This window comes from Chiloscyllium punctatum, chromosome 17 (assembly GCF_047496795.1).
Source record: "Chiloscyllium punctatum isolate Juve2018m chromosome 17, sChiPun1.3, whole genome shotgun sequence".
Classification (NCBI taxonomy): Eukaryota; Metazoa; Chordata; class Chondrichthyes; order Orectolobiformes; family Hemiscylliidae; genus Chiloscyllium; species Chiloscyllium punctatum.
In genome coordinates, this window is record NC_092755.1 from 66,912,349 (window position 1) to 66,937,695 (window position 25,347).

General features: G+C 38.9%; 1 protein-coding gene across 3 annotated transcripts in view; it reads left to right on the forward strand.

Annotated features, from left to right (window-relative positions):
• The window catches only part of rbm19 (RNA binding motif protein 19), a 246,526-nt gene that overhangs the window by 104,779 nt on the left and 116,400 nt on the right, over positions 1-25,347 (forward strand). For all 3 annotated transcript variants that reach the window (XM_072587340.1, XM_072587341.1, XM_072587342.1), the window contains exon 23: positions 5,737-5,857. In XM_072587340.1, the coding sequence (XP_072443441.1) occupies positions 5,737-5,857 (121 nt within the window). The remainder of the gene's footprint in view (positions 1-5,736; positions 5,858-25,347) is intronic.

Genomic DNA, 25,347 nt, shown 5'->3' on the forward strand with positions numbered 1-25,347 from the left:
CTCTGCGGCAATGAATTCCACAGGCCCACCACTCTCTGGCTGAAGAAATATCTCCGCATTTCTGTTCTGAATTTACCTCCTCTAATTCTAAGGCTGTGTCCACGGGTCCTAGTCTCCTCACCTAACGGAAACAATTTCCTAGCGTCCACCCTTTCCAAGCCATGTATTATCTTGTACGTCTCTATTAAGTCTCCCCTTAATCTTCTAAACTCCAATGAATACAATCCCAGGATCCTCAGCCGTTCCTCATATGTTAGACCAACCATTCCAGGGATCATCCGTGTGAATCTCCGCTGGACATGTTCCAGTGCCAGTATGTCCTTCCTGAGGCGTGGGGACCAAAACTGGACACAGTACTCCACATGGGGCCTAACCAGAGCTTTACAAAGTCTCAGTAGCACAACGGTGCTTTTATATTCCAACCCTCTTCAGATAAGTGACAACATTGCATTCGCTTTCTTAATCACTGACTCAACCTGCATGTTGACCTTTAGAGAATCCTCGACTAGCACTCCCAGATCCCTTTGTACTTTGGCTTTATGAATTTTCTCACCGTTTAGAAAGTAGTCTGTGCTTTTTATTCTTTTTGCCAAAGTGCAAGACTTCGCATTTGTTCACGTTGAATTCCATCAGCCATTTCCTGGACCACTTTTCCAAACTGTCTAGATCCTTCTGCAGCCTCCCCACTTCCTCAGTACTACCTGCCTGTCTACCTAACTTCGTCTGCAAACTTCGCTAGAATGCCCCCAGTCCTTCATCCAGATCATTAATATATAATGCGAACAGCTGTGGCCCCAACTGAACCCTGCGGCACACCGCTCGTCACCGGCTGCCATACCAAAAAAGAACCTTTTATCCCAACACTCTGCCTTCTGTCAGACAGCCAATCCTCAATCCATCCCAGTAGCTCACCTCGGACACCATGGGTCCTCACCTTGCTCAGCAGCCTCCCGTGTGGCACCTTATCAAAGGCCTTTTGGAAGTCTAGATAGACCACATCCATTGGGTTTCCCTGGTCTAACCTACTTGTCACCTCTTCAAAGAATACTAACAGGTTTGTCAGGCATGACCTCCCCTTACTAAATCCATGTTGACTTGTTCTAATCTGACTCTGCTCTTCTAAGAATTTAGAAACCTCATCCTTAATGATGGATTCTACAATTTTACCAACAACCGAGGTTAGGCTAATTGGCCTATAATTTTCCATCTTTTGTCTTGATCCTTTCTTGAACAAGGGGGTTACAACAGTGGACTTCCAATCATCCGGGACTTTCCCTGATTCCAGTGACTCTTGAAAGATCTCAACCAATGCCTCCGCTAGTTCCTCAACCACCTCTCAGAACTCTAGGATGTATCCCATCGGGGCCAGGAGATTTATCAATTTTAAGACCTTTTAGCTTTTCTAGCACTATCTCTTTTGTAATGGGAACCATACTCAACTCAGCCCCCTGACTCCCTTTAATTGTTGGGATATTGCTCATGTCTTCCACTGTGAAAACTGATGCAAAGTACTTATTGAGTTCTCCTGCTATTTCCTTTATCTCCCATCACTAGGCTTCCAATTGGAAGTGGCCCAATGTCTACTTTTGCCTGTCGTTTGTTTCTTATGTATTGAAAGAAACTTTTACCATCATTTCTAATATTACTGGCTAGCCAACCTTCATATTTGATCCTCTCCTTTCTTATTACTCTCTTTGTTATCCTCTGCTTGTTTTTGTAGCCTTCCCAATCTTCTGATTTCCCAGTGCTCTTGGCCACTTTACAGGATCTCTCTTTTTCTTTAATACATTTTCTGACTTCCTTTGTCAGCCATGGCTGTCTAATCCCTCCCTGGATAATCTTTCTTTTCTTGGGGATGAACCTCTGTACAGTGTCCTCAATTATACCCACAAACTCCTGCCATTTTTGCTCTACTGTCTTCCCCGCTAGGCTCTGCTTCCAGTCTATTTTTGTCAGTTCCTCTCTCATGCCCTCATAATTACCTTTATTTAACTGTAACACCATTACATCCGATTTTGCCTTCTCTCTTTCAAACTCCAGACTAAACTCTACCATATTATGATCGCTGCTTCCTAAGGGTTCCCTTACTTTAAGATCTTTTATAAAGTCTGGTTCATTGCAAAGCACTAGGTCCAGAATAGCCTGCTCCCTTGTGGGCTCCATGACAAGCTGTTCCAAAAAGCCATCCTGTAAGCATTCCAAAAAGCCATCCTGTAAGCATTCCATGAATTCCCTTTCTTTGGATCCACTGGCACCATTATTTACCCAGTCCACCTGCATATTGAAGTCTCCCATGATCACTGTGACCTTGCCTTTCTGACATGCCTTCTCTATTTCCCGGTATATGTTGCGTCCCTGGTCCTGACCACTGTTAGGAGGTCTGTACACAACTCCAATTATGGTTTTTTTGCCTTTGTGGTTCCTCAATTCCATCCACACAGACTCCACATCATCTGACGCTATGTCATTCAGTGCCATAGATTTAATTTTGTTCTTAACTAACAAGGCAACCCCACCCCCTCTGCCGACCTCCCTGTCTTTTCGATAAATTGAAAATCCTTGGAGTCCTGACCCCCTGTAACCAAGTCTCTGTGATGCCTACCACATCATAATCATTCCTATGATCTGTGCCATTAGTTCATCTGCTTTGGAGATGGTGGGATGTCAGTCATTTAGAGATGATGTCTGGACTGTCCAGGGTTGTTCTTGGCAGCATTTCAGTGAGTTGAGTTCGTTTCAATCACTGTACCTGTAAACAAAAGATGCGATCAGGGTTGAAACAGCTCTTTGACATAATATTTCTATTGAGACCTTGATCACTTTTGGATTTTCCGATATTTGGATAATTGATACTTGGATAATAGAGGTTCCTCTGTAGTCAGTTTTTCTTCCTATTGTCCTAACTAGTGTTTTTCACAGTCTTTGCAGGGTATTGTATAGATAACGTTCGTCCTTTTGGATGTGGGTGTCGGGTCTTTAATGTTTGTGAGAAGCTGGTGGAACATGTTTTCTGGTTTGTGGGCCACTAAGATGCCAGGGGGTCTGAGTATTTGGGTAGTCATTTCTGATCTTTCTTTGTATGGTATAGTCACTATTATGTCCTGTCACATACTGTTTTGTTCTTTAGGTTTGTTTGAGGATAGTGCTCTTAAGGTGCCCGATTCATTTAAATTTCTCGAATAAGCGTTCTTGTTCCACTTTCTGGAATTCTGGGTTGCTGCAGTGTCCTTGCCCATTTAAATAGTGTTTTAATGCAGCTTTGTTTGTGGGTGCTGGGATGGTTTCTGTTATTGTTTGGTATCTGAAAAGACACTTGAAAGAATTCCTTTTGGTCTGTCACTCCAAATGGAATTCAATCAATAAACACATTGAATTGGACTCTATATACAAATCACTCAGATATCGAACCGGAAGTATCAAAAAACAGACACTTAAATACCAGGTGGGACACACCACCAACACTTTATCAAAGATGCACCAATGATGTCACCTAGTGAGGTGATGAAACATCTGTAGATAAACATACCAGCTCAGCGAACAAATCTATGGTCTATTCTATTATGTTAAATTTTCCAATGGATAAGTTATTCCAGATTCCTCTTTCCTTCATTGTATTTTAACTACAGCGTTTGAATAAATTGTGTTTTCCTTTTTGTCAAGTAGTTTGATCAATGGAATTGCATCTGGAACACAGCACCTTGCATTTATCTTTTGAAGTAAGAAAACGTTAGGTCTAAGCTACCTTAATATATTTTGAGAGGGTCTGCTCTGATCTATAACACTAGTTAAAGTTATGCAAAATAAATATATGTAAAGCCACAAGTAGGTCATTCAGCTCTTCGAGTCTGTTCCATCAGGTAATAACGTGATGGCAGATCCGATTTTCACTTCAACTCTACAGTGCTGTGTTCCCTGATAACCTTAAAACCCCTTGATAACCGATAATCTGTCCGGAGCCAGTGTCGAAGGCTCCTAGGGCAACTTTCAAATGCATGCTGTTTTGCTACCAGCTCTGCTGGTGGGATGGTGATGGTGATTTGTGGGACCTTGTTTGTAAGGTACGATTTTGTGCGTGCATGTGTGTGGTCCTTGCTTGCACAGTCTGAGACTGCACTCCTGGATGTGGCACATACCTCCCGATGTGCATACACAGGACTTTACGCAGTCTGAAAGGCTGTGCTTGCTGATTTTTCCATGGGGTGGGAGAGTCCAGAACTAGAGGGCATGGGTTCATGGTGAGAGGGGAAAAATTTAAAAGGGACTAAGAAGCAACTTTTTCTCAGAGGGTGTTCTGTATATGGAATGAGTTCCAGAGGAACTGGTGGAGGCTAATACAATTACAACATTTAAAAGACACCTGGATGGGTGTATGAATAGGAAGGGTTCAGAGGGATATAGGCCAAGTGCTGGCAAATGGGACTAGAGTAAGATAGGATATCTGGTCAGCGTGGACGGGTTGGAGCAGCGGGTCTGTTTCCAAGCTGTACAGCTATATGACTATGATACAGTCATCTGAGCTGCCTTATGCAATGTCAGATGATCCATCCAATTTCATACCATTCTTTTCTATCAATGACCACTAGGTGTATTGTGTGGCTTGCTACATCTTTTTAGAAGGCAGTTAAGAATGAACCCTGTTGGTATGGGTTTGAAGTAACGTAGATCAGACTAAGTAAAGATGTTAATGACCTTCCCTGAAGGATATCAGTGAATCAGAGTGATTTTTACACAAATTGACAATGGTTTTACGGTCACCATTTGACTTTTTTAAAATTCTAGATTTTTACTGAAGTTGAACTCCATAGTTCAAGGCCATAGTGGGATTGCTAGTATAGCAGCTTTACCATTAGGCCTTGCCCCATTCTCCTTGGAATAGTGAAAGTCAACAGGTGATTTAATAGTTATTTTCAAGATCGTTAGAGATTTTGTTACGGGTAAGTTGATGAAAAATATTGTCCTTTTTTCACTGAGTCAAAAGGATCTGGATGTCTCTCCCTGGAAGGGTGCTGAAAGCTGTCTCCGTAAAGAATTTGACAAGAGATTTGGATAGTATTTGAGGATGAGGAGCTTTCAGAGTTGCAAATAAAAAGTGGTCATGTGAGACTAAACACCACTGTTCCTTTTCAAAAGTCAGCACGGGTGTGATGGACCATTTGCCATCCTCCTGGTCCGCAGGTTTTTATGATTCCAGGATTGGAGGTCTCATGTACAACTTTCTGTACATAGATCCTCAGAGTGTTGGATAAACTGCAAAAAATGTTAAATCCTATTAGTCATTCCAGCTCCTGAGTTTAATTCCAGCTGTTGACAACAGTGTTGCCTAATTCTGAACTTCCCAGTGTTCTTGTTTCAATCGTGTGTTGTTCACCAAAGTTCTGTATTAAGGCGATTTCCTTGTGATTTGAGACTTAATTCCAAATCTTGTAGTTGAATTGTTAAGATTATGCCTTAATTCCATTGGTGGAAAAGGAGTGTTTGTACTGTACTATGATGACACCAAACAGTTTTGAGAGCACAGCTGTTTTATCTGCTAGGTTTGCACTTGGGGAGGTTACCCAATTAGTGTAGAAATGTGTTGAACTAAATAAACACTTCAAAGACAGCAATTTGTAATTTAATTGCTGTTTACGTTTTTCACAAAAACTTATTTTACAAATGATAACCAACTGTAATTGACAAATACATTTTATTCTTAGTTCAAAAAAAGTTAAGTCTTTTACTTCTGTTCTTCTGCAGAAAGCCTTCAATGCTCTTTGCCACAGCACTCATTTGTACGGTCGACGATTAGTACTGGAATGGGCAGACTCTGAAGATACAGTGGAGACATTACGCAGAAAGACAGCTGAACATTACCACGGTAAACTGTTTTTGAATTCTAAAGTCATGTTTTAACTAAGGAAACTTAAGTTTGAATTGCATTATGGAATCTAGAGGACTTGAATAGTCATTCTTTGATTCTGTTTGCAACATCAGAGGTAAATATTAAACTGGGAAGTTTTTCCTTCAGATGTTACCTTTTTTATCTCTTCATACGATATGGGCATCACTGACTGACTGACTAGATCAGCATTTATTGCCTATCCCTAGTTGCTGTGAGGGTTAAGAGTCAACCACAAATTCAAAGTATGTAAATTTCCCAAAGAAAACCTTTAATAAATGTATGTATTACTCAGAAGTAGAAACCACCTCGAAGTGTATCAAAGGGAATTGAGTGAAGATCTAAAACTTAGTCTAAAAAATTTTGACACTTCATTTTATTTCAGGTTCATGTTTGTAGATTAGTGATACTAAAGCTCATCACAAAATTAGTTTGTTTGGCTCGGGCATGTATTGTAATTAAATGTAGTATTAGTGATAGTCAAAATATAACATGCTATCACTTTAAGCAAGATTAACTGAGCCTGCAGCAAAAGATTGATCTGATTCAGTAGCTTGAAACCTTTTAGAATATATAGTTTTCTTTGCATTTGTTTCTTCTTGGTTTGATTACATTTGCCTCACTCTAATCTGGTGTGAATCCTACCCAGCATACTGTAATCTCCCAGATGGCCAAATTAGTGCAAGTATTTTTCAGCTGCATATATTGAGACATAGGAGTATGATTGGCACCAGCAGCCCTTGATCCTATTCTGCTGTCCAGTAGGATTATGTCCAATAGGCAGTCTTAAATCAACCTTGAATATAATCAGTGACCCAGCCTCCCCTGCTGACTTCGAAAGATAATTCCAAATGCCAACAACTCTCCTAGAGAAGAAATTCCTCTACATCTCTGTCTTAAAATGGGAGATCCTTGACTTTGAAATTGTATCAAATAGTTTTGGATTTCCCCATGAGAGTTTCATCTAAGCTTCTATCCTGTTGACCTCCCTCAGGATCTTGTACGTTTTAAATAAAAGGGAGCTTGAGAGTGGGTGAACAAAGGCATGAGAAAGCGAGAAACATACTGAGGATTCAGGGAGGGGGGCAGCAAGAGAGTAAATCATTGGGGTAGATAGTGAAACATGCAGAGAGAACATACCAGGGAATTTGAGGAATAGACAGGAAATTTGAATGAACTAGAGAGTGTGTGTGTGAGAGAGAGAGAGAGACAGACAGACAGATTGAGAAAAGGGAACAGAAAATTAACCAGAGATTGAGGGAGTATAAGTGTGGGGATGAGAGAAATTGAACCAGGGCAAGTGATTTAAAGAGAAACGGAGTGACTGAGCAGAGAATGATAGAGAGGAAGAGAGATGTCAAATCATGGAATGAGAGACAAGTGTGAGAATAATAAGAGACTGAAAGAGAGCATGAAGGAGCAAATGACCCATGGACTGACAGACAGAGAGAATGAACAAAGCAACCAGATGTGAGAGAGAAAGAACAAACCAGAGATGGAGAGAACGCAAACTTAGGAATGAGAGAGAGAGTTAGAATGAACCAGAAATGACAGGGAGAATGAACTACAAAAAGCTAGAGAGAAAACTATAGAGAGTAAGAAAAGGGAAGAGCGAGAATGTTTTGAAACAGCTGGTGAGGTCTTTGAGATAGGCAGACAGTACCATTGAGAGGATTTGATGTGCAGATAGACTAACGGCCCTGTGTGGCTCTCTGGAGTAGTGCAGCAAGAACAGGGATGTCCAGAAGCAGACAGACCAGCAGCAGAACTGCTCCAAGAACACTGAAGTGAGAGGTCACAAGAGAGCAGGTAGATAATTGGTAGGTATTTTTCTCTTGCCTTTTGGATATTGATTTTAATTTAACACTGTAAATACAGCTTAAAAGCTTTACACGATAACTAACATTCTAGAATGACAAAACTGGATTTCTTCACTTCTGTTGTATTTGTCCTGCCTGTAGACAGGACATGTCCAGTGAAGGTGATGCTGGAGTCTGGGATTTTGTCATGATTCCATGAGTATGACTGTTGCTGGTCCATGAGAAAGCTTTCCCTGTTTTGGCACTAGTCCCCCAAATATTAGTAAGGAGGACTTTACAGGGTCAACTGAACTGTTTCTACCATTGTCTTTTCTGGTGCTGGGTCCTTGCTAGTTGGTCCACCCAGTTTCATTTGTTTGTTGATTTGAAGCAAATGATACAACTGAGTGCTTGCTAGGCCATTTCGGAGGGCTTTTGGAAGTTAACCACGTTGCTGTGGGTCTGAGGTCAGACCTGGCAAGGATGGCAGATTTCCTTCTCTGAAGCATATTAGTAAACCAGATGACTTTTTCCGGCCTTTGACGATGGTTTCATGGTGATCCATAGATCTTTAATTCAAGGCTTTTTCCTATTAATTTCAAATTCCACCATCTGCAATGGCGAGATTTGAACCTGACCATTCCCTAGAACATTAACTGAGTTTCTCGTTTAATAGGCTAGTAATAATGCCAACAGATCATTGGCCTTCTCCTATGACTGTTTTTTTTAGATTACTCAGTGTGGAAATAGGCCCTTCGGCCCAATAAGTCCACTCTGACCCGTCGAAGCGCAACCCACACAGACACTGGGAGAATGTGCAAGCTTCATACAGATAGTCGTCTGAGGTGGGAATTGAACCCGGGTCTCTGGCGCTGTGAGGCAGCAGTGCTAACCACTCTGCCACCGTGCCGCCCACATTTTTGTTGAAAATTCGGTCTGCCATGAACTAGGGCACACCTGTGCTGCATACCGTACTCAATGCTGTCAGTCTTCAGCTCACTTTTGAGTATTTGTGTACTATGTGATATGCTTGCTGGTTTTATGAATTCACTAGAAAACAAGAAGCTATTGTAAAGTACATTAGCATGTAGTAATCTTCATGTTCTCAAGCTTAGCTCCCAGATAATAAACGCTTACTAATTCAAGACTGAATCTTAGTTAAGTAGTCTGACACCACAGATTCACAGGTGAGGGTTCAACTGAGATGATGAAGGTAATGAGTTGGGTGACATCAATAGGAAATACTCCCCTTCTGGAAAATTGTTCCATGAAGCAATAAGGATGAAATAGAGGAGGGGTCAATGAATAGATTCTTTGATACGTCAGAGATAAGAGTGAAAAATTCCAATGTTTAAATTTTGTTTGAAATACTATTGGGTGTAAGATCAGAGAACTAGCTCAAAAGTCAAGACAGGCTGTATAGTTCCTGCAAGGTAGGTGCAATCTTCAAATGCCACCAAGTTGATCATCTACCTGAAATATTTATTATTTTCGGTGCTTGAGATCAACTTTGGAGTCAGGTGCTGACTGTCCAGTGTGATTCAGGCTAGATTCCGCCTAATACAGATTGACCCTTGCTTCCCTTCTGCTCTGTTCTTGTTCCTTTCAGTAATGCAATCAGTCAGTTCACCACTCAGCTGATAATCATGATTGAGCATTTGTACCTAAAGAAGAACCTGACCAAGTTAACTTGGACTGTTTATTCAAAAATGCAATTATGCAAAGTTGGGGGTCCTTCATATTTGGCGCCAACTATGAAGAGGGGGGAGGAGACTATGTCAGAATAAACTGCAGGCAAGAAAGAAAAGTGTTGACTTAAGACTATTACAGAAAAAGAAGTGAAATGCTGTAAATCAATTAAAAGCTTGAAATGTTTTCAGGCTAACAATGCATATTTAAAAATGGGATTGCTTAGTGATATATTTATCTTGATTTAAAACAAAATAATTGGAATCACTGAAATTAAATTTGCCAAATATTAAATGTTGAAATTGCAACTTTTAAAGTGATTATACTTGTATGAGTTACTAGCTAATCTATATTTTGTCAACTAAGTAGATTTAAGTTGTTGCTGGTCCAGAGTTGGACTGCAACATGAGATTTGCACGGGTTTTAATTATGTGAAGACTAATGAATCTGTGGATACATGGATCAATTTTGTCATCATCTGAGAACATGGATACTAAATTAATTTGTTTTCCAATCGAAAAACGTTTCCCCGGGATTCAATCCTATCATTCTGACACTTAACAAATCACATCTTATGTAACCTGAGATAAACACAGTCTTGCTTCATGTTTGTTTGGGACCTATCTAAGAGTGTCACCTTATTACGAAGTTACTAAACTCTCTTTGATTATTTTCCAGTGATCAAGGTCGTGCTATTAGGGCGCATGCTTTCACGATTACTGGAAACATTAATCCCATGATCACTGCTAGCAGTTGTAAGCTTCACACCTCTGCCAGCTCTCTTACTGCTTTAGCACTGAAAATAATTCTTGCTGTCATGCTTACTCTCTTTAGGCATACTCATTTTTAGATTTTGCTTTTCCTTATGACCGCCTTTTAATGATTTTTGATTTGAAGATTTCTGCATTCACCAAGGTGGATTTCCTGTGGATTTTAATAAAGTATCAGCATTTTCTTGCCACAATAGCCCATTATACTAGGATCAATCTAGAAACTTAAGGATAACTTTTTTTTTCTCCATTTCCTGTGATGTCCTGAAACTCTCCCCTGGACTTGCATGCAACAACTAAGGTATTTGTGAATTTCTTTGCCATCAATATGAGTTGCTACTGTTGCTTCCTATATTTCACCTTGCCCACAAAACCAAACATCCATTCCAGCCATCAAACCACTTGAACCACATCATCCAATTTTTTACTCTTCTCTTCTTGATTATAAAAATGACCTTTTATCCATTGACCATTCTGATTAAATTTTCAGCTACCTAACTTCACTTCTGGTCACATGCAAGTTGACAGTAAGTAATTCCGTCTTCTGAGGTACTGGCTTTTTCCCTTTTAAAACTTTTATTTTTAAAAAAGCTATTCTTTAAAGAAGCCTGCCCTTCCAAACTACCACCCCATTGTCAGTCGTCTTCTCTGAAATGCCTGAACTCACTGTTTGCTTACATCTCCTCCACACTGAATTTTTCCAATTAACAACTCCCTGTTACAGCAAAAAAGTCCTAAAATGGTCTTAATTAAACCCCTGAAGCACACAGACTGTAAATATGAAGTGTTGTGTTCATTCCTTCTTGACTACCCAACAGCCTTTGATATAGTCAACTATGCCAACGGTTTATTCCATGAATCCCGCCTGCGGATATTGCAGTTGCTTCATTCCAATCATACATATTTAAGAATACATGGAGATGTAGACTGGAGTTTCCGTTGTTTTTCACAATTATTTCTGACCTGAAACTGGGACCCCTGGGTTTTGGACTTCCCCAGTGTTCGTTCCTGTGTTCACTCAATCTCTTCCTATTAGAATTTTGTAGGTTTCTAAGACATCCCCTTCATTCTCCTAAACTTCAATGAATATAGTCCTAACTGATACACCGTCTTTTCCCGCATCAGTCCTACCACTCCAGGAATCAATTATTTTTATTTTTGATTAATGTAGAAAAAAGGGGGCGCTTGTCTTGGAATTTACACAAAAAATAGTTGTGGGTGAATTTGCACGGAATCTCTCGTTAGGAGGCTGAACTCTTGAAGGCCAGTTATTAGAAAGCAGCATTTGTATAATGTTGCTTGGCGGAATGAGTCAGAGGATATCATCAAACTCTGGATTGGTCAAATCATGCTTTCAATCTGGTGTCCATTTTTAGTCATCAAGACACTAAAAACAGCAAAACCATGTAGGCTTTGTTAAACAAAAGAGCCAAATGATGAATCTATAGCCTTTGGGAAAAGCACTGAGATACATTGGCTGATCCTCCTTAATGAAGTGAGACTTATGAAGGTAATTTTATGTAAATCTTGACTTTAAAGTACAGGAGGCACAAATGTTTAAAGCAAATAAAATGAAATTTAGTTTGATATTAACATGGTATTTTATCACAAATTGGTGAGCACTGTGAATTTTGGAATGATGGAAAAAAATTGAGTCATTTAATAGACGCTTAGCTATTGTAATGTGGAAAAGTGAATAGGGGAGCATTAACTTGAGATAGTCTAACATTTGCATGATTCTTGATGATTTATGGAAATCAAAGTGATCAAAATAATATTTCACAAAAACTTATTCAACTAAATTGTATTTTTCTTCTGTCCTTTGTGTTACTTAACTATTTATTCACAATTTTATGGTTTCATACAACAGGGAATCAATGTTTGCCTTGAGGAAACTTCTTCAAGGTAGAGCTGAATTATTATTGACTTGTTCTCATGGTGTGCTTAATCTGGAAATGATTGTTGAGGCTGCTTTGCTAGCCACACTAAAAGCATTATCGCATAGTATACAAATTTTATGAAATCAGGCAATGAAGTTTAAGTGGAAATGGGACCGAGAAAGTTAAGAGAAAGCATGAGAGGAAAAGACTCTACCAATTTGTTTAGGAAAGAAAATACATTTTCCCCTTTGTAATAAGTTCATCATTGTTTGCTAATGATGTGAATAATAATACAGCCCACTTCCATTACTACTATATAATACATTCCTCAAGGCAGTACTGTCTACAGTATTCACAGATTCAAAGAGTTTGTAAGCATATTAAAGTGAATTGACATTTGAAAATAACATGCTGTAGGTAATCTTTACTGAGAATTAATAACACTTATTAACAGTTCTATATGTTAACCATATATCCTTAGAATCATGGAATCTCTACAGTGTGGAAGGAGGCCATTTGGCCTGTTGAGTCCACACCAACCTTCCAAAGAGCATCCCAACCAAATCCAGGCCCCATCATATCCCCATAATCACACATTTACCATGGGCACTCCACCTAGCTAACACATTCCTGAATACTACAGCATGGTCAGTCCACCTAACCTGCCCATCTTTGGACTGTGGGAGGAAACCCTGGAAACCCACGCTGGCATGGGAAGAACATGCAAACTCAAACATTCAGCAAAGGCTGAAATCGAATTCTAATCCCTCGTGCTGTGATGCAGCAGTGCTAACCACTGAGCCACTGTGTCCACCCTTAAGTCTAATAACAGTCTTGAGTATGGCACTTTTCCTTTTCTGACATTGTGGACTAAACCTTACTTTGTTTTGAAAAACTCATTTTTGTCACATTTCATGGAGGATGTGTCTCCACAGAATATGAAAACTGGCTTGGCAACATCCCAAACCTGCCTCATTATCTACCTAATTCAATCCCTCAGTGCTCCTCTTGCTAGCCCAATTTCTCACTCGTAACTGGGAGAACCCACTACTGCCAGAATATATGGAATAGCCTATCATCCTTGACACCAGCACCGTCTTTAAAAGACCATTATGTACTGGTAAAGTACTATTAGTCATTGCAGATAAAGGGATAATGGGCACTCTATTTTATGGACAGGAATCTGCAGGTCCGCTAAATGGGCTAGTGCAGAGGAGGGATATCCTTTTTCAACAAAGAATCCTTGCAGTAGTATATCAGTGTTAGTGCTAGAGTGCTCCAAAGTGCAGCACTGAATTGCCAGAACACAAAGTGAGTGTATCGGAGATGTGCCATGTGGGTGCAGGGAGGCTGGCATGTGTCAGATGCCAGTGTTTATGGGCATTTGTTGCACATGGCCGCTACCTTACTGCATGCCCTGAACTGTTATTGCCTGGTGTTTGGTGACAATCCAGAGGAGCAAGTGGCGACTTTCAGGAGTTTTGTGTCAATAATTCATGATATCTAGTTTCTATCCAGCAAGTGGTAGGATGGAAACTTGCATACTAATGAATCAAAAAATCGGTAGTTATGAGGGTAGTAATGAGCAGTAGTTCCTGTTAATCGGCTTCTCACTGCTCACTATTGAGATTCTTTTCTTGACATCCAGAACTCTTGGAAATTGTGGCATGTTTCTTGTGACATTGATAAAGGTCTTGCTGATTTCTCTCACAATTCTTCCAGATTTCTCGCAATGGTCCCATCATCCAGGCTCTGGGACTGTTTTGTTAGTTTGGAATCCAAAGCTATCATGCAGAATGGAGTCATGGTTAAAAGACAAACCAAGACTAGTCAGAAATGAATGATGATTGTCAGTTTTTACATCTTGAAAGTTATTGCTGTCAACTAAGGAAAAGTACACGATCTTCTGGCAAGTATATTAGTGGGTGAAGCGACTTCCATTCACTGAGTTACTTTTTAAAATTCATTCAAGGGATGAAGGCATTGCTGCTTAGGCCAGTATTTATTGCCCATCCCAGAGAACGGTTGAGAGTCATTGCTGTGGGTCTGGAGTCACATGTTATCTAGACCAGGTAAGGATGGCAGTTTCCTTCCATAAAGGCAATAATGTATCATGTGGGTTTTTCCAACAATCATCCAATAGCTTCATGGTCATCTTTAGACTCTGAATTCCAGGTTTTATTTAATTGGATCCCCAGAACATTACCTGGGTCTGTTTTGTTAGGATTTACAGTCCTGCAATAATACCACTAGGCCACTGCTTCCCCCTTATGTATTTGAGTTTTCCAGACTGCGACATGATGTTAGATGAGGAAGGAATTAAGTTGACTGGACATATCCTGATTATCAAGCAGTCTGCTGCCACTGTTAAGCTGGTTCATGAGGAAAGTCAGTTGGTGAGGAAGACAGTTGCTGTCCATAAACCATAACTAATCATAAATCCCAAATCTCAGAAGAGAAGGAAATGGATTAGAAATTAAAATAATGTAATTTCCATGACACAGACTTACAGTTTGTATTTATTTTTTTTTCTTGTATATACGTTTGTTATAAAAATTGTGTTCTGTAGTACCTAGGTAATTTGGTTGTAAATTGAAGTTCAAAAGTTTGCAAGAAAGGAGGCTCGCCTTGCTGTCATGGGAAAGCATATGTGATGCACTTATATGTTTTTAATCAACCTATTAAGATGTGTTGGAGCAGGTGGGATTTGAACCTTGGCCTTTTGGCCAAGGGGTAGCAACACAACATCTCCAGCACAAAAGCTGTAAGGTGCATTTTATCATTGTCCACCCTGTAGCTGAAAAAGCTTTGGAAAATGTAACTTTTCTGTACAATTACTTTAAACTCATTCAGAAAAATTGTTTCATTTGTGAAGTCCCTCACAGAATTCAAATCAGGGCAGTGAGCTTGAGTATGAATGCAGATGGATGAAGAACAAGATGTTATTTGGAAGGTTCAGGATAATTTGCTAACAGTTCTTGGGTTTCTGAGAGCTCAGACATCAAAGTGTTTGTGTTCTAGAACTGTACAACAGACTGACGCATTAAATGTGCATTTTCTGAAAGAAATATTAAAATGAATGGCAAATTTTAAGTTTCCCACAGATTTTCTCTTGTTCTTCAAAAGGTTGCAGGAATTCATACTTTTACTAAATGTGGAGAAGAACCTTGTGAGATTTGATTACTGCCTTAGGTGAGGTATGGGTGCCCATGTTGGTTCATTTTTTTTCTCATTGGTTTAAATCTGCATGAGAAATGTCACAGTTCTTAAGGAAATTAAGGGATAGAGCAGAATAGTGAAGTTGACTCGGAATGATCGGCCAGGATTTTGTTGCATCAGGTGGAATTAGTTTGGTCTTCTGCTCCTTTTTTTTTTAAACATATAATGTGTAGGTGTCCAGGTTAAGGCACCAGACACTTCGATATCTTTTAAAAGCAAGTTCAATTTTGTGGTTTTTGTTTAATTTCAGCCCCAATTTTTTCATAAAACTTACTGATTGTACTTATTTTTGTGTGTCAATGTATTTGGAGAGTGTGTGTAATAATTAAATTTCAGAGTGGTCATTGAATTTCGATAAGACCACCAACATTACATAATCTGAGTGCTCCATTCAGCCCTAGAAAACAATGTTTATATAAGTGCATTGCGCGCACAATCCAGGGATTTCAACCCCTTTGGCAGCTATATAATCAGACAGTTGCAGTTTTTGAATACGTTTTTTTAATTCCTTCTAAAATGATTAAGTAGCAGTTATTTATTTTCTGAACAAAAATTCTGTTTGATGTGAACTCCTCAGGCAAATGTTCTGATTTTATTCATTGCTCCTTTCTACTGTTGCAGTACAAATGATAAACCTGCCTGATAAGTGCTGTAAGTGAGCGTGATTGCCATGGCAAACAGTAGCGAAGCAGTGCTGGAGCTACCTTCAGTTATTTTTGGTACAGAGATTCAAATATTGGTATGGCATAGATGGTATTTCAGCCTAGTCAACTAAAATAGTTGCCAGTGAATCTTTATTCTATAACTTCTGAAGCAAAGACATGGTAATGCTCGAAGGTGTGACCTTCCTAGGTGCTAAGTTGCAAGATGGTTTACCTCATCTGGCTGCTTTAAAATGTACATGAGCATATTGCATGATATTGACACCCTGCAACTTTCAATGCAGGTTTAAATCTTTAGGATTGCAAGGGAATAAAGTAGAGAATTGTAAGAGATGTATGAGACCTGATTAATACTACTGTTTAGTATCAATTGATGAAGTATATTTGTGCTATCATTGAACATGAATTTGAAGCATTTTTGCTTATATTTTTAAGAATATAACATTTCTTCATTTAGGTTGCAATTATTCACCGTCACAACAATATGCTGTAAGCACCTAGAGCGTTACCTTAAAGAATAATCATTTTATATTCCAAAATTAATTTTAAAATGAAAATTATGCATATTTTTGCACCTTTTTCCTCCCCTTGGTGTTTTCACCTGGAAAAAAATGAAACTACATCTTTTGCTTATTAGTATTTTGCAATTCACAGTACCCTGACCAGAGAGAAATGAGTTCTCACTAGGTTATTTTGCCAACAGCAAATCTGATGCACTGTTGATCTGATGATGTGTATTTCTTTCATCTGGAGAACTGTATTAACAGCAATACTTGATGAGGCCCCAAACAGAGAAAATAAAATGCCTTGCCCGCAGGGTTTCAATTGCTTTTTAGTTACAGCCATGTAATCTAAAACACTGTGAAACATGAAGCATTTTAATATTGTTTTTACTCAATTTATAAGCAGTAGCAATTTCAAGTGGTAAAATTGTTTCAATCACTTTCCTGTTTGACATATATTTATTCAGGAATAGTGAGGTTTTTACAATGATTTCACTCTCTAATGAAATAGATAATAGAGTATAATGGGCATTCAGATTAATTATCCTGTAGTTTAGCGGCTGTAACTTGAACTTAAAAAGATAACAGTAGTTCAAAAGGTGCAGAATGTAAAATAATCTAAATGCAAAAATGTAAATGATAAATTGCTCAAAGTTTTTCAAAAGCCTAAAATAGAAATTTGTACTCTAAGAATGATTGTTTATTCAACTCATTTTCCGTGTGACTGAAATATTAGTCAATTCATGTTTTTTTAGTGATAGTTCCTAGTCTCAAATATTATCTGAGCAGTTCTACTTTGGACCCAATCATAATCACATCTGGAATAGTGAGTTTTAGCTTGGACTAAAGATTTTGGTTTTTTTTGAAAGCTGGAGTCCACCTTTGTCAAATCTTCTATGCATCCGTTCATGATTCTAACTCAAAACTCACTTATTGCTCTGAGTACTATTTGTGTTTTGATGTAGATAATTTCCATAAAGCACGATAACAATATCTGATTGTATTGATTCTGAAATTATTTAAATATTAGCAGGACCTTTTTATGATCTTGCAGCCCATCTCAAAATAAAATCTGCCTTCCATTTCCTGTGAGAAGGTTTCACTTGAACAAAACAGCCTTTATTATAAATTTTTTTTCTGGCATCAGGAAGATGTGAATGTCAATTTTTGATATTTTTCTGCTTGTTCTGATCAGTGAATTGCCAAGTAATTTCCTTTTTCTCCCTACAATCCTTCCCTCTAAGTGGTATTTAGTAAGCCTGTAAGAGTTGATGTCCTTGGATCAATGTGTGAATGATATCATGCAAGTAACTCCTCAATATCTACTGCAAAGAGCTGAAAAATTAGAGGTAATCTTCATAAGGGAATGAAATTAACATGATTAACTTTGAAACTGGTAATGAGAAATGCCTTGATTGTACTCTAACTGTAAGATTAATTTGTGAGATCAAACAGTGATGATGCAATGAGCTGCTTTTTATGTCAATAGAGAAAGGCAGTTATTTTATTGACGCTATTATTTACTTTGTGTTTCAAAGTAATACGAGGAACCCCAATACCCGATTATCAATTATTAGAATTTCGGATTATCTGAATAACATCTCAAGGTCTCATAAAAACATTATGTCAAAGAAGTAAGTGAATTCAGATTACCTGTACTGAAGAACATGTGAACACACTGGCAAAAACAAAGAAACACAAGCACCTCAAGCAACAGCGACTGGATTTTTTTTAATGTAGGGGTTAGTTAAACAGTCCTTTGTAACAGTAAGTGCTTTATTCCAGTCACTTTACTGAACTGCTCGTGGAAAAAAAATGGCAGAGAAAGTAAATACATATGCGAGGCAGTGCTTTTGTCTTTGTATCTCGACACTGAATTCAGCGGAAGCTGACAAATGCTGTTGTGATCATAGAAGTGGTTCAGGACCTTGCTTAATGTTGTGATTTCACATATTTATGTGATGGTGAAAGTTTAGTCCTTCTGAGTTTTAACCTGCAATTTGCAGAATGCAAAGGTTAGTTTGTTTAAGTAGCAGACTCATCTAAATTATAGATTTAAACAAAATGTCCGGTAGAGCACAGCATTAGATCAGTATGGTTTCCCTGGTTTAAGGTCAAATTGATTATCCGAATAATCAACTATCCGAAATACTGCCCTCCCAACTCGTTCAGATAATCGCGGTTCCGCTGTAGTTGACTGTTGTACATATTTTGTATAGTTTCAGCAATGAAAATGAATGTTTTGTTTTATTTTCCATACACCAGTGTTGTTTCTTTTTATTCGTAAAGTTGCATCAGTTTAGCTATAAAATAGAGACCTCCATGCCTTCATATTTATTATTAACGTATAAATTGAAAGCTCAGCAAAATGCATGGCAGCCCTTTTTCTGTCAATCAGCAATGTCTCAGTAATTTTCAAGGGCCTTTTTTCTTCTGATGTCCCACGAATGTGATGCCTCAGATGAACTAAATATAGTTAATTTCATGTAATTTTGAACCTCAGGCAGTAGCAACCCATTGTAGCATTACTGCAATCTTTATTGCTAACAACAGCATCATATGTGACATCTAATCCTCTTGAAAACATAGGATAGTACAAGGAAATGCCTTTTGGTCCTTGAAGCTCACATGGTTGAGAATCTGATGATACATTCTCAAACACGGACTGCCCTCTCACATCATGTTACCTATCTTTTATGCAAACTTAAGCTTTACCTTGCCTGAAAAGAATCAATTGAATCTGTTGTAACTTGCAGTGACCCTCGTCAAACTCCTTTTTCAGCATTGCAATTTTAGGCAGTGCTAAAGCATGAAGAAAATGTAAGAGAAGATATCTTGTACATTTATCTTTTATTCATTTATGGAATGGGGGCATCATTTTCTAAGCTAGCATTTATTACCCATTCGTAATTGCATCAGACAAGGCGGTAGTGAGTTGTCTCCGCAAGCTGTTGCAGTCCTTGGAATGCATGGACATCCACAGTGCTGTTAGGAAGGGGTGCCAATCAACAGGTTATTTTGTCCTGAATGCTCCTGAGTTTCTTGATTGTTATCCAGATAAGTGGAGATTATCCCTTCACGTTCCTGACTTGAGCGTTGTCGATGGTGAGCAGGCATTGGTGAGACAGGAGATAAGTTACTTGCTGTAGAATCCCTAACCTCTAACTTCACCTGATAACATTGAATGTATCCAACTGCTATGCTATAATAATAGCATTTTTAGTAATAGCTTCTAACTTGTTCCCTTTGACAATGTTAAGCTAGCTGATATGTAGTTTCCTGATTTCGCTCTCCCTTTTTGAAGAAGGTGCTATATTTACTAGCTTCTCTAATGCAACTGTCCCTGAATTGCAGAAGTTTTGAAAAATTAAAACTAAACATCGAATATCTCACTAGCCACTTATTTCTGGACTCTGAGATGAAATCAACCTGCACCTGTGCCCTTGTCAGCCTGCATAGTCAGACAGCATGGAAACAGACCCTTCGGTCCAGCTAGTCCACACCAGCATTGTGCCCAAACTAAACTAATTCTAGTTGACTGTGTTTGACCCGTATCCCTCCAAACCTGTTGTATTTGTGTCCTGAATGTCTTTTAAACATTGCAACTATACCTGCATCCAACACTTGCTCTGGCAGTTCACTTCACATAGAAGCCATTTTGTGTAAAATGGTTGCTCCTCCTGTCCTTTTAAGACTTTCTCCTCTCACCTTAATAATATGTCCCCTAGTTTTGAACTCCCCTATCCAAGGGAAAAGCCCCTTGCTCTTCATCTTATCTATGATTCTATAAACCTCTATAAGATCATCACTCAACCTCCTACGCTCCAGTGAAAAAAGTCCTAACCTATCCAGCCTAGTTTTGTAACTCAAACCCTCCAGTCCTGACAACATCCTAGTAAAGTATGTATATTTATTGCAGTTGTATTTGAGACTGGCAACATCTAAATTAATTTCATTTAGAATCGTTATGTGCAGAGAAAGCCAAGTTGATCTCGATAGTCAGGGACAATTAGAATCAAATCCAGAATGAGAAGATGTGTTCTAATCATGGCGCCAGAATATATCATCAGATTCTCAACCATGTGAGCTTCAAGGACCAAAAGTCATTTTCTTGTACTAAACCATATTTTCAAGATGATCAAATGTCACGTATGATGCTGCTGTTAGCAATAAAGATTGCAGTAATGCTACAATGCTACTGCCTGAGGCTCAAAATTACATGGAGTTAACTTATATTTGGTTCATAATTTTGTAACCTCCTCACACTAAAACAACATGTTAAATATTTAAATAGTATGACTTGCAAACATAGATGAACAGCTTACCGTCACCTTCCTCAAGTGCATTTAATGATGGACAATAAATGTTGGCCTTGCCAGTGACACTCACTTTCCAAAAAGGGCAGGAGTTTTGGACTTCTCTAGCTTCCAAAGACCTCCTCAGCAGCAGCACAGATACAGACTTGCTCTTCAGTGAAGATGTGAGTTATACATAAGTATCAAATTGAAGAAGAACAGTAAGTTAAACAGTCCGATGCAAATTAAGTTACTTACTTAAAAAAAAATGAGTAGATGTACTTGCTTTGAGGTAGTGTCAATCAACTGATTACAAGGGAGCTGAATCCACACACAATACAAATTAATCTTAAAATCAAGCTGTCAGTGACCTCAGTAAGACTTCAACTGTGCAGCACCAAAAACAAAATGCTGCTCATAATGTGGTTTGCTCCACACTGGGGAGACAAAACTGACTGGGCAACCTCTCTGCAAAACACCCCATGTTCTGTCCACAAAACTGACCCTCAGCTTCCTGTTGCTTGCCACTTAACATATCACTCTGTTCCCTGGCCAACATTTCTGTATCAGACTTGCTGCAGTGCTTTAGCAAAACCCATTGCCAAGCTGGAAGAACAGCACTGCATTTTCAGCATGGGGACCCTGCAGCCTTCAGGATTCACTATTGAATTCAATAATTTAAGGGTCTGAGCATCTTCTCCTGGGTCCTTAACCCAAACCCCATACACCAGATCTTGTCATCACATGGGCTGCCACCATAAACAATCCATTCTTAACCATTACTGGTCCCCATTAGCAGCTATTCATTGTCCCAACCTGATCTTTACCCATTCCCTTGCCTATTTAACCTTTTTCTCGCTCGCTTTCTCTGGGCTCCATCTTCATCTTCACCCTGCTGCTCCTCATTTTCAGCATCGGTACCAACATTTTTCTCACTAAAATGCATCTCCAACAACTTCCACAAACTAATTCTCTGGTGATTGTGGTTTTAGAGTTCCTGTCTCCCTTTCATTACCGATTCATCATGATCTCTGAGATGTTATTTATGTCTTTTGTTGTGAAAATGACTGCAAAATATTTATTCAGTCCATCTGCGATTTTCATTGTTTCAAATATTACTTCTCCAGTCTCAGTTTCTATAGGACCAGCACTCAACTTTTTAACTTATTTTAAAAATATTTATGGAAGCTTTTCCTATTGGCTTTCACTGTATGTGGCTAGCTTCCCATATTTTTATAATTGTTTGTCTCCTATAAATTTAATTTAGTTAATTTAATGTTCTCTAAGGAAAGAAAATGATCATCCTCACCTTATCTGTCCTGCATGTAACTCCAGACCCACAGCAATGTGGTTGACTCTTAACAGCCTTCTTGTCAATTAGGGATTCGCATTAAATGCTGATCTAGCCAGTGACACTCTCACTTCCTGTGAATGAATAAAAACAAATTGGTTATTCCTCACTGGTTTTAGATCAGTCTTTTAGTTTTCTGCTTTCTTTAACATTTCTAGCTAACCAGGAATGTTGAGTCCACATCTTGGAATTTTCCTTGCTCCTTTTGATGCATTTGTGCATTTTGAAATATTCTTTAAAGTGTCTGCCTCTATATTCCTATTGTTTTATCCTTTAATCTAATTTGTTCATTCATTTTAGCCAGCTCTGCTTTCATGCACTCATAACCGATCTTATTTAATGTACAATGTAATCTGTGACCCACTCCACTTTCTCTCAAGCCGAAAGATAATTCAGTCATATTATAGTCACTTCTCCTTGGGGCTCCTTCACTAGATGCTAGGTATGGCTGCCACCAATGGAAAAGTACCCCAATTCCATTGACACCAGCTTTGTTGGGTTTCCTTGATGCCATACTTAGTCAAATGTTGCCTTGATAACAAAGATGGTCACTCTCAGTACAGCTCTTTTGTCCATGTTTGGACCAAGGATGTATTGAGGTCGGGACCGAGTGGCCCTGGTGGAATTTGAGTGGGGAGTGTGCCACTTTAAAAGAGCCACTTAATAGCACTATTGACATACCCTTCCATCACTTTGGTGGTCGAGAAAAGACTGATTCGACAGTTTTGGCCTGGTTGGATTTGTCCAGAGTTCTGTGCTCAAGACATATTTGGGCAATTTTCCATACTGTTGATTAGATGTTAATGGATCAACCTGGCGAGGGGCATGGCTAGTTCTAGACCACAGGTCTTCAATCCAGTTGCTGGAAAATTGTCAAGACCATTGCCTTCGCAGTATTGGTATCTTCAGTCCTTTCTTTTATATCACAAGGAGTGAACCAAAATTGGTTGACTGCTGGATTCTATAATACTGTGACCCCTGAGCACTCATCTGCAATCCCTGTCACTTCTGGCTGAAAATTTAAGCAAATGCCTAGCCTCGTCTTTTATTCTGATATACCAGGCTCCATCACCATTGAGAATGTGGATATGTGGCTATTCCACTTACTGCTGGTTGTAAAATTTGATGTTTTGTAAAGTGTGAGATAATCTTTGGTCTTGTTCCTGAATGTGCAATATAGATCTTCCATTCTCGGAAGTCAAGAATCAATTTGAAAAAAGAAGAGAAATTTTAAATTCAAAATATTACTTGATGAGACACTGTATGTCAGTGATGAGTTAATGAGTTAATGGTGATGAGTTAATGGAATTTCGTGTAAGTTAAGACAACAAGTAGCAGAATTTTAAGTGAGCTCAACTTTATGGAGGGTAGAATATGGGAGACCACCCAGGAGTGAGTGCACTGGAATAGTCAAATCTGGAAGTCATAAAGGAGGTTATCAGCAACAGGTGAGATGAGACACAGGCACACTTGCTGATTTTTGATTGAGGTCCAAAACTTTTGAGGTCAAAGTTGATATAACAGGTTAGTTTAATCTCAAAAGATGGAATAAGTACCTTTGGAATGCGGAATGGCATCAGTCTTCCCAGTATTTAAGTCTAGCAAATTTCTACTCATTTATTACTGGATGTTGTAAACCCAGTCTGATAATTTAGCAGTAATGCAATTCAAAAGATGTGGTAAGTTGAGCTGGATGTGTAAGGGACATGTGAAAAGTAATATTGTATTGACAAGTTATGTCTCTAAAGTAGTATGAAGGAGAAAAATAGGACGAAAACCAAAGATAAATCATTAGAACACCAGAGGTTGGAGCAGGAAACAAAGCTGGTGCATGGTCTGTAGCTCGGTAAGAATGGAAACACATGAGAGCATCCCATCAGCTAGACAGCAATGAAAAGGTGTTAGAGGTGGATGGAATTAATGAAAGATACTATGTTTTGAATTGCCTCAGTTTTATCATTTTATGGCCATCATCACAATCTTGGCTCTTTGTTAAATTTAATACGCCATGTCTCCTAGCCAGAAGATCAGATACTATGTGTGGGCAGCACGGTGGCTTAGTGGTTAGCACTGCAGCCTCACAGTGCCAGGGACCTGGGTCTTCCAGCCTTTGGTGACTGTCTGTGTCGAGTTTGCACATTCCCCCCATGTCTATGTTGGTTTCCTCCCACAATCCAAAGATGTGCTGGTCAGGTGGATTGGCCATGCTAAATTACCCATAGTGTTAGGTGCAATAGTCAGAGGGAAATGGGTTTGGGTGGGTTACTCTTTCGAGGGTCAGTGTGGAGTCAGTGGGCCAAATGGCCTGTTTCCAAATTAGGGAATCTAGTCTACTTGGATTCCAACATTAAAATGTTATAAATTATATGCCTTAATTATATTGCGAAGTAGTGCATCCACTTAGTGTTTGCCAATCAAGCACTAATTTCTTTTCCAGAAGGTGTCTCATAATTTTTAGGCAAATTTACGCCAGGGTGTGGAATCTGTTACAAGATAGTGGCGATTGTTTTCTGAATATGAAGAGAGTTGCCTTTTTGGTTTGTGTTTGGGGGTGGGGGAGGGTCGTCTTGCTTTTCTAAAGCAAGACATTTGTGCAACATGTACTGGCTTCAGTGCATTTACATGAATTCCTTTAATAGTGCATGATAATAATTGGATATGTATTTTAATTGTAAATTTTAGAAAACATTTACTTTGGCCAATGAACCAGTCAGTTGCAATTTTATGAAAAGCCACAATGCAAAAGCATATTTCTATCAATGTGCTGGAACAGGATTGCATCCCCACATTGCAGCTGGAGATTTCCCCATAGACGGTCATTAGTTTAGATCTGATAGAGCCTTTCAGAGTCATCATGGAGCCTTGACTGAGTAGATAGGGATAAACTGCATCCACTCTCAAAAGAATCGAGAACGAGAGGCCATGGATTTAAAGTGATTTTCAAAAGAGGCAAATGAAAACTGAGAACAATCATTTTTACAGAGGGAGATATTCGGGTATGGACTGTACTGTCTGGAAATGTGGTGCAGACAGGTACAATTGAGGCACTCATCATTGTTTTGGATGATTCTTTGGATAGAGGTAATGTGCAAGGATATAGGGAAAAACAGGAGATTGGCAATGTATAATGATGCTTATTTGAAGAACTGGTGCAAACACATAGAGTTATAGAGATATACAGCATGGAAACAGACCTTTCAGTCCAACCTGTCCATGCCGACCAGATATCCTAAATTAATCTAGTCCTATTTGCCAGCATATGGCCCATATCCCTTTGAACCCTTCCTATTCAAAATGATGG